This window comes from Sinocyclocheilus rhinocerous, unplaced genomic scaffold, assembly GCF_001515625.1.
Source record: "Sinocyclocheilus rhinocerous isolate Xijiao unplaced genomic scaffold, SAMN03320098_v1.1 scaffold1143, whole genome shotgun sequence".
NCBI lineage: Eukaryota > Metazoa > Chordata > Actinopteri > Cypriniformes > Cyprinidae > Sinocyclocheilus > Sinocyclocheilus rhinocerous.
Window position 1 is genome coordinate 114,116 of NW_015638978.1, and position 10,791 is coordinate 124,906.

At 36.0% G+C, this 10,791-nt stretch overlaps 1 protein-coding gene across 1 annotated transcript in view; it reads left to right on the forward strand.

The window, feature by feature from the left end:
* Positions 1–10,220, forward strand: part of LOC107750726 (mucin-2-like) — a 49,906-nt gene extending 39,686 nt beyond the window's left edge. Inside the window, exons 26-41 of the mRNA XM_016566243.1 lie at positions 8–971; positions 1,153–1,247; positions 1,451–1,607; positions 1,748–1,983; positions 2,358–2,541; positions 2,891–3,074; positions 3,229–3,413; positions 3,551–3,620; positions 3,832–3,962; positions 4,059–4,090; positions 4,405–4,549; positions 5,546–5,635; positions 6,171–6,211; positions 8,192–8,311; positions 9,019–9,052; positions 10,069–10,220. Coding sequence (XP_016421729.1) covers positions 8–971; positions 1,153–1,247; positions 1,451–1,607; positions 1,748–1,983; positions 2,358–2,541; positions 2,891–3,074; positions 3,229–3,413; positions 3,551–3,620; positions 3,832–3,962; positions 4,059–4,090; positions 4,405–4,549; positions 5,546–5,635; positions 6,171–6,211; positions 8,192–8,311; positions 9,019–9,052; positions 10,069–10,220 — 2,820 coding nt within the window. The remainder of the gene's footprint in view (positions 1–7; positions 972–1,152; positions 1,248–1,450; positions 1,608–1,747; positions 1,984–2,357; positions 2,542–2,890; positions 3,075–3,228; positions 3,414–3,550; positions 3,621–3,831; positions 3,963–4,058; positions 4,091–4,404; positions 4,550–5,545; positions 5,636–6,170; positions 6,212–8,191; positions 8,312–9,018; positions 9,053–10,068) is intronic.
* The last annotated feature ends 571 nt before the right edge of the window (positions 10,221–10,791 follow it).

Here is a 10,791-nt window from a genome sequence, read left to right on the forward strand (position 1 = left end):
TCCTACAACAACTACCACGACTACTGTAACACCACCATCTACAACAACAGGAACATCTACTGCTAGCTCTAAAACAACTACAGTGTCAATCACAACTCCTACAATACCTACTACCACTACTACTGTAACACCACCATCTACAACAACAGGAACATCTACTGCTAGCTCTACAACTACTACAGTGTCAACCACAACTCCCACAACTACTACCACTACTACTGTAACACCACCATCTACAACAACAGGAACATCTACTGCTAGCGCTACAACTACTACAGTGTCAACCACGACTCCTACAACAACTACCACTACTACTGTAACACCACCATCTACAACAACAGAAACATCTACTGCTAGCTTTACAACAACTACAGTGTCAACCCCAACTCCTACAACTACTACCACGACAACTGTAACACCACCATCTACAACAAAAGAAACATCTACTGCTAGCTTTACAACAACTACAGTGTCAACCCCAACTCCTACAACTACTACCACGACAACTGTAACACCACCATCTACAACAACAGGAACATCTACTGCTAGCGCTACAACTACTACAGTGTCAACCACGACTCCTACAACAACTACCACGACTACTGTAACACCACCATCTACAACAACAGGAACATCTACTGCTAGCGCTACAACTACTACAGTGTCAACCACGACTCCTACAACAACTACCACGACTACTGTAACACCACCATCTACAACAACAGGAACATCTACTGCTAGCGCTACAACTACTACAGTGTCAACCACGACTCCTACAACAACTACCACGACTACTGTAACACCACCATCTACAACAACAGGAACATCTACTGCTAGCTCTACAACAACTACAGTGTCAACCACAACTCCTACAACAATTAGCACAACTATAACACCACCATCTACAACAACAGAAACATCTATGTCTACCAAATGTTTCTGCATATATGAAAATGTAAACTACCCAGTGGGTGAGTACTGCTTTAATAATAATAAAAATTGTTATTATTATTATTGTGTCTGTTTAGTGCATGTAAATTTGCTTTTTAGATTGATTTACAATTAGTTTGAAATAGACATGATTTTTAAGCTGTTTTGAACTTTAAACTGTTTTTTTTTGTCTCCTCTTTAAATCTTTGATTGTATTTATAGGGTCAACAATCAGCCCTCTAGAGGATGAGTGCTATACTGCTTATTGCAACTCCTCTTGTTATATTGTAAAAAAGAATCGATCTGACAACCACACGGTAATAAGAGAAGCTAAAAACAATCATCACATACTATTTGTGTTTATTATTTCAGTGTATAAATAATAATTTAAAAATAATAGTTACTTTTTATTACTGTACTACTGTACTGTAAAAAGGCCTGAAATGAATTATGACTGCTTTATTAACCTTTATTACTCAATTTTATTGAACGCCTTTGAACTTCTATTTTTCTATAACAGACAGACGCATGCACTGTGTTAACATGCAAAAATGGAAAACTCACCCCGGAACCTGTATATTGTGAACCAATAACTACAAACCATAAATGTGACAACGGGTTTGATCCTGTGAAGGTGTATTATAACAATGGCTGCTGCTATAAGTATGAGTGTGAATGTGAGTTTAAATCATATTGTTTTTTGTTTTGTTTTTTGACATTTTGTTCAAATTGATCTTTTAATATGCTATCAAAAATAATGTTGTTTTGGCAATGCGTTATATTTAACTATTGTTTAACTTGTTTTCGGAGCCAACAGGTTTGTGCATGACCTGGGGTGACCCTCATTACAGAACCTTTGATGGACAATACTATGCTTTCCAAGGAAACTGCACTTATGTTTTGTTCCAAGAAATCATCCCAAGATACAATATCAGTGTCCATGTTAAAAACTACTATTGTGATGTTACAGACCTTCTTGCTTGCCCTGAGTATGTGATTGTGTATTACAAATCCTACAAAATCAAGCTGACCAGCAATAATGAAGTGATCCATGTAAGTTTATTCAGACAAATTTGTTTACCAAAACTCACACTCTTGAAAAACATTCTAGCATTTAAAAGTAGGTTTGCACAGGACTAGTACCTTACTCACGCTGAATTTTACTTGGTGTACAAATGCTCTCTGCTTAAAATTTTTTTTTTCCAACCGTTCTACCCTAATTTAGATCCCCCATGCTGACAGTGTGACAGTGTGCATTTAATCAGTGTAAATTTAATCCTGTACTGCAAGAAATCCAATCAGGTCCCGCGGTTACTGAGGGAATGTAGACATCTATTTGAAAACCTCCCTAAAATCCCTAAAACAAAACAAAAAAAAAATTCAGCATGTTCATGTAATACATTTTTTATCATAAATATTTCCCTTAGGTCTATGTTAATGATGAAGAGAAAAACCCAACATATGTAATCGATAATATCATCATCTCTACTACTGGCATGACAGTGACTCTGAATATCCCTGATATCAAAACTGAGATTACAGTCGGAGATTTAGATGTCAAAATCAGACTCCCATTCTCCTACTTCCATGATAATACACAAGGACAGTGTGGTAAGTACAGATCTCTTTCTGCAGTAAATGCAATTGTGATTAATAGAGCTGTTTTACATAATGAAAGAAAAGTAATTTGTAGTTTATGTACAGTATGACAATGTCTCGTATGGAGCATACTGTTGATAGAACTCATTTTAATTAGAAGACCACCTTCAGCAAGAACAACAAAATATTTTTTGTTGCTTACTGTGTTTGTTACTTATTTTTGAAGTAGTAACTATATCTGGCATCTCCACCTGAATATATATTGGTTATTGCTTTTCCATCCTGATTTATTGCAGCTGTAATATACAGAAAATATACAGTTTGGGTTTTGCTTCTGTTTGATTCTGTCGATAATTTGTAGGGTATTGTGACAACAACACCAGAAATGACTGCAGACTTCCTAATGGAACAATCGACAATTCATGTGAGCACATGGCACAATTTTGGATGGTCCCCCCAGGATGTGAATTTTCTCCACCTCCTCCTGCACCTCCTTCTCCATCTAGCCCTCCAAACATTACTGTCTGTGAAATCATAACGAGCAAGTAAGGCAAAAGACAAACAGAGTTTGAGAGGGATACTTAAAAGAATTACATCATGATGTTAAATACAATTCACATGTTTTTGTTTAGTCATTCTCTACTAAAATCAGTGAAATTGAATTTTTGGGGGGCTCACAGTTTTGTATTTTGTTTACAGTTCGTTTAAAAGCTGCCATAATGCCGTTCCCTATCAGGACCATTATAAGGCATGTGTATATGATGTATCAAGAATGGGAAATGAGTCTGTTGCCTGTGCTAGTGTGGAGGCCTATGCACAGCTATGTGGTCAAAAGTCTATCTGTGTGGACTGGAGAAGCTCACCTGTCCTCAAAGGGCTATGTGGTACACTCACAAAAGCACACACGATTGTAGTAACATTGACATGTGTAATGTGTGTATACATTTGTATATTTACTGCTAAATCATGATATTATATACTGTATCTGAAAGTGCCATCTTGTCATTGTTTTCTGTCTCAGAATTCAAGTGTCCCAGTCACAAAATCTACAAGGCATGTGGACCTAAAGTGGAAAAATCCTGCAGTACATCGTAATAAATCTCATCAGTTCATATTCATATTCATAAAATAATCATATTTAATAAGTGAAATTATAATACTGAATGCTCTAAAATCTCATTTGTACGTCGCTTTGGATAAAAGCGTCTGCTAAATGACTCAATGTAACTGTAAAATGTACTGCATTTTAGTAGTCATTCTAATTGACAAATCTCTACTTCTATTGTACTTTTTTTCAACTAGGTACAATGATATGTATGCAGAGAAAGAATGTCACAGGATTGATTGTAACCAAATGATAACGGAAGGTTGTTATTGTCCTGATGGCCAATATCGGGTTAATATGACATCAAATATGTGTACATCTTACTGCGGTAAGAAGTGTTTCTTCATTTACTTTCTCTATTTGCTAATTTAATGCGTCTTGATGCCATATTATTGATTTGGTTGTTTTTCTTCCCTCTTTGTAGATTGCATTGGCCCTGATGATTCACCTAGAAAGGTATGTCACTATAATTTAAAGTGTGTCTTGCACAGAGAAACAATGATACAGCAGTAACATGGGCTTAGAAACATCTTAGCTGTCACTAGAGTTTCCAAGGCCCTGGTAGTGTTTATTGCTTCTGACCCCCTCAGCTGAAATTGTTGTCTAGGGCCCCAATTCCCTGTTTTCCACCCTATATTTGACCAAAGCTGCAGGCTCTTGTTAACAGCAGAGGGTCTTAACTCATTTTAGTCAGAGACATCACACATTTTCACAATTTAAACTAAAATTACCAAAAACTAACTGTCATCAACTAATTTCTTTTTCTGCAGCCTGGGGACACATGGACAGTTGATTGTAACATATATAATTGCACTACTTCTGGCATTCCTTTGAAAAAGCCTGTAAAGTGTCTAACTGAAATCCCCTGTGCTGACGGATACAATAGAACTGTTAAAAACTGCTGTCCAACTTGTGGTAAGTTATCAAGAATTTATCAAGAATCAAAGAAAGCTGATATAAATTGATTCTCTTGATTCAAGATTTAAAAATGTGTCTGATAGACATATAAGTGTACATTGATATTGCTGATCAAAAGATTCTCAGCCGTGACTATGAATACAGTACAAGTTGATAATAATTGCTAACATTGCATGGGTAAGAACAGTAAGGACTTCAAAACACATAAGCACTTAAAGGACATTTAAACTTAAATGGCTGATCTAGATTCAACCTGCTGGTGTGGTCATAGGCATCAAATGAGCGTGACACCACTTGATATTTTGGTCCCAGTTTATATTAGGTGGCCTTAATCACTTACTTCAAACTTACATCAAAAAATTAGTAGTGCACTTATTGTGTTCATATTGTATAGCAAAACACGGTAACACTTTATTTGAAGGTGTCCGTTACACGTTACATGTACTTACTATTATAATAACAATTAATTATGCATAATTACATGCAAGTAACCCTAAGCCAAACCCAAATCCTAACCATATAATAAGTACATGCAGTTAATTAATATTACTCAGTACTTATATGTATAATTACACTGTAACAAGGACACCTTAAAATAAAGTGTAACCCAAAACAATTCTGCTACTATTGAGGTGGGATACGGGTAAGGTTAGGGACAGGTTTGGTGGTAATGGGTAGGTTTAAGGGTGGGTTAAGGTGTACGGGATGGGTCAATAGTGTAATTATAAATGTAATTAATTACAGATGTAATTACATGCAGGTATTTTTAAAATATAAGTACAATGTAAAAACATGTATGGACACAATAAGTGCATTGTATCAAAAGATTCATTTAAATGGAAGTACATAGTAGTTAAGGCCACCTAATATAAAGTGGGACCGATATTTCTTCCACTTTGACCTAATAACAGTCATAAACACATAACAATGTTAATATTAATATATTAATATATTATTATTAGATATTAATTTAAATATTCTTCACCCATTCAGTTTGCGATCTTGAGCAATGTCTTATGAAGAAATGTGATGTGGGATTTGAATTAGCATTAAATATAACTGAAGACCGTTGCTGTTCCTGTGGTAAGTCTCAAATTGTCTTACTGATTCCTACTCAAATATCATTGCTGTTTGTCAAAAACCTTTTGTATTTTCCAAGAAAGCAATTTTTACAAAGAAATTAAATGAATCCTTTTTTCCTCTACAAAACTGCAACTTCTAAAAATAATAGCTCACATAGCATAGCAAAATAGCATTTACTTTTCATCATATCATTCCATACCCATGTAACTGTGAAAAGGAGAAACTGGTCAGTTTGGTCAATGCAGTTGAAATGAATGTGGGCTGGGGTTTTGTTGTTGTACTCATTTTGACCAATTACAATGTCTTTAAAGGTATCATATGACTTCATCAGACTTGGAATATGGCACATAACTTGTTTAGTTCACTTTAAGGTTACAATCATGGTGCTTTTGCATTGTTTCTGAAACTTTAATGCCTCAGTACCCATTCATCACAGTTGTATTGAAAAGTGCATTCTTCACCATGTCTCCTTTTTATTTTTGGGTGAAGTTTCTCTATAAGCAATTTCCAAAATTGTTTATTTTTTTCTTTTTAGTGCCTAAAAATGTCTGTGTGTACAATAACACTGAGTACAAGGTGAGCTGCTAGGTTAATTTTTTTGTATTAATTAACTATAGATGAAAGACTCTAAAATTAAGCAAAGGCCTTAAAGGTGGTAAGCGATTTCTGGTAGCCAATGTTGACATTTGAAATCACCAAAACAAATACGCCCCTACCCCAAAAGGGTCTCACCCCTATTTTGATAGCTCTGCCCCACACATACGTACGCAACCCAGGCAACGATTAGTTCTGTGAAACAACGCAAAACCAATGTTACACCGTGTCTACGGACGTGAGCGGCGCGGCGCAACAAATCCCGACAGAAAACTGCTGCCGGGTTCTGTTTATGACGTGCTGACACAAATTTCAAATGGTTTTCAACGGTCGTTTGATCGCGTCCAGTGTAGGCAGACTTTAGCTGTTGTAGACACGGTGTTACTCACCTCTTGAGAAGAAACAAAGTAACCTCGGCGTCCGATCGCAGGCCTCCGCTCCTTGAGTTCTCTCCAGCGCTGGAAAGCTGATCCGATATTTTCACGGGTCCTACTTCTTGCCTTATTGCCTTAAGCCTTCTTTTGTTCGGCAGACGTTTTCCTCTTTTGTTTTTTATCCGCCATCTCTATCTTTCTGTCGCTCGGCTCGGCTAATGTCCGTCCCATGCACTGAACCCTCTCTCCTCCACATCATGAGTAGACACGCCCCTTACTGCTGATTGGCTCCAAGTTTGTTTTGCTAGTCGGCCCGAATCAGTTTTCTAAAGCGTTTTTGAAAAATCGCTTACCCCACCTTTAAATGATCATTTTTGTATCAAGTTGATCATGTTCTTGTATTTGTTATAATTTTATTCACTTCATCAAACGGTGAATCTGCTCTGTTCTTCAATGGAGTCTGTCTGTCTTTTTGTTAGGTTGGAGAAGTCCGCCATTACACATGTGAAACTATTACTTGCCGTCAAATTAACGGCTCCTTTGTGACTGAGAAGAGCTCTGAGAAGTGCACATACTCGGGTCAATTTCACTGTAAACTTGTACGTATAATCACTAGCTTAAACTCCACACAATACACACTTGTTTTCTGTGTATTTTTGTATTGCTGTCACTTTCTGAAGTATTATGATGATGATTTTACAGTGGTGATGTTGCACTCTTGTTTACTAGTGACATTGTGGCTCACTGACCAATGACGTTCATCCTGATTCTCCTTACAACTTTAATTGGGATTGATGTCACTGTATATCTCACATTTAGCTATACTCTCTGTGCGGCTCCATACTGTGACAAAAATGGTCGCAAATGTGAAAAAAATTCCAGGTTTTAGTTGAAAGTTAGTTGATTACCAAATTACTTTAGAGTGCACACCAATGTTGCCTACACGCATAAACAAACATCCAGCGTGAGCTGTTATGTCTAATTCATGTACAAATGATTCTTAAGAATGAGTTATTTTTAATGAGTCAATCAAAAGGATTCACAAAAGAGTCTTGAACCTACTGGTAAGTCAGTGGTTTGAATCAGAATCACTCAACCAATGAATCATTCAGAGCGGTAACTGAGGCCACTACAGATTTCCTTACTAAACTGCGAGTTTTTGATTATATCCGATTTGAAATGAACCAGGTATATTTTACCTTTGTGAGACACATCAGTTTATTTACTGACTGGTTGTTCATGTTTCTCTGCTCACCTCCTCATTAACATCACCTGTTGCTCTTTCCTCAGCATTTTCAAAAGTAGAACTTAAAAAGACTGTGATTTGAGAGTGCAGTATAAAGGTACCACTGAATTATTGAAACTGTAAACTTATTTCTGCACTCCAAGGGCTCTGAATATGTGAAACAAAAAGAAGACTGCTGTGGAAAGTGTGTACTGAAGAACTGTACTTACATGGCAGACAACACCACATATATGATGCGGGTACATTTGTAAACATTTGTTAACTTTTCTTTATTCTTTTAGTTCATCAGACAATGGATCTGCTGTTCTTCAATCCTTATGGAGTATGTCTGTCTTTTGTCAGGTTGGAGAAGTCCACATTTACAAATGTGGAAATGTTACCTGTCGTGAAATTGATGGCTCACTCGTGACTGAGAAGAGCTCTGAGAAGTGCACTTACTCAAGTTCACATGACTGTAATCCTGTAAGTAAAATCACTAGCTTATACTCCACACATGACACACTTGTTTTCTATGTCATTTTCTGATGCAGTACAGGCTTCCTTAATTGATTCTACAGTGGTGATATAGCTTTGTTCACTAGCACACAACAGAAAACACAGTGTGAGCCATTATGTCCTATTCATGGCCAAATTATTCCTAAGAACTAGGGCTGGATTCACAAAGTCTTCTTAAGAAAAAAAAAGAGATTACATTTCTAATATCTTTAAGAAGTTATTTGCAATGCTTTTTAAAAAACATTCTCTTCAAGAATTTGAATTCTTTTTAAGTTTTGTCTTAAGAACAATCTTAAGAAAAAGTATTTTTGGTAATACAAAATATTCCTAATTTTATTCTTAAATTACAAAATAAGAAGAAAATAAGAGTTTAGGAGATTTGAATGTTTTGTGAATCTGGCTCTGGTTCTTTTTAATGAGTCTGTCAAAAGGAATGAATTATTAAACTACAAACTTTTTACCCTTCAAGTGCTTTGAATATGTGAAACAAGAAGGAGAGTGCTGTGGAATGTGTAGACAAAGATGTTGTATTTATAATGCACCGGACAACACCAGACATACTCTCCAGGTACATCGCCAAATTTTCTCAATGTTTTCTTCGTTCTTTCAGCTCATCGGATAAATTATCTGAGTTGTTCTTCAATCTCATATAGCCTCTCTGCCTTTCTGTTTAGGTTCACAAGGCGTACAAGTTTAAATGTACAACTGGTACCTGCAATGAAGTTAATAACTCACTTGTGATTGTGGAGAGCATAAAAAAATGCCCCGACTTTAATCCAAAGGATTGTAAGACTGTAAGCTTGTATTCTGTATTACTGTTGCTTTGTGCTACTGCTTAAGTTTGGATGTTTGGCTTTGATGTATTACAGTTTTTCTTTACTTTTTTTTCACATTTCTCCAGACTAAAGTCAATGCTCTCAAAGCAATTAACACAGTCAAAGAATCACACTCCTTATTTAACAAAACAAAAGTTGTAGTTGGATTTGTTTAATATATCAAAGAGGGGGGAAATTTCTGTCATCAATTACTCACCCTCATGTTGTTCCAAACAGTGAAAGGGGATGGGGGGTCAGGGGCTGTCAGATTTAATTGAAAAAAATAAAATTGTGCTTTGTTTACAGTATGTGAGGAACAGACCAAAATTTAAGTTGTTATTCCCAAAAACCTTGTTTGATAGCCATGGTCAACATTCACTTTCATTGTACAAAAAGACCAGCTTGGAAATTCTGCTCTAAATAACAGCTTCTGTGTTTCATACTAGAAAGAAAGTAATACAGGTTGAGTAACTGATGACACAATGGGGTGAATATTCTTTTAATACAATAAATGGCCATGTTAACTGTTTGAACTTTGGATTGGAAAATTTTGTGTACTGTTTCAAGAACATAAAATATGTACTTTTTTTGTATGAAAATGTGCAATATGTTTTGGAAAACTGGAGATTTGACCATATCTAAATAATGTTTTCTGTTCTATTATTTCTGTCTTTACAGGAAACATTAAAATTTGACACTGATGGATGTTGCCAGATCTGTAAGATATTCTTTACACTGAACATACTGACAAACTATTTGTTTTAATGTTAAAATGGTTTGTCTGCCTTATGCAGATCATTTAACACATTAAAAATAACGTGTTTTGCACCATATAAAATGCAGTGCATGCAGTAAAATACAGCATTGTTCATAAAAGTCACATGCTTACATACCTCTATTATATCTCAGGTGAAACCAGAAACTGTGTTGGTGTGATGAACATCAGCAGCAACTGTGTTCTTGAGAAGAGCAACACCCGTCTGCATGTCAATGGTTGCACTTCCATCGAGGATGTAGAAGTTACATCCTGCACTGGCCACTGTGACAGTACATCGATGTGAGTAACTACTAACATAATTCATATTATATTTCGTAAGACTTTCTTTCTGAAGACTTAGCAATAAACATTAAATAATTATCAATATTAAGAATCATTTTAGCTGGTGCTCAGTAGCGATTAGCTAGTTTGGGACCAAATGTTGATTTGTAGTTATTGATAAAATTATATTTTCCATAAATTAAAGATTTATGAGCAATATCACACGAGTAGACGTGAGATATGGCTGTCTCACGTCTCCTCGTGTGATATTGCGTTTATACAACAGTTCGACGGCACGTAAGAAATACATAAGAAAAACAACAACGGAGTGTCTTTAAAAACCCTCTTTTGTGCAGAACTACTTCCTTCCGCCAAAGATTCAAATCTCAGTTTGACAGTTTAACAGATGAGCTCAAGCCTCCGTTACTAATTCGAAAACATCACTTTAGAACTAGTAACGAAGGAACGTTGAGTTGCTTCATTGAAAGCTTACTGTATTACTGTATTAAAAGCCGTGTATTATGTAGAGTATTATGAGAGAGATATTAACTGAGCGAGTGTGATTACCTGCGGCTGATACAACATTCATTCTT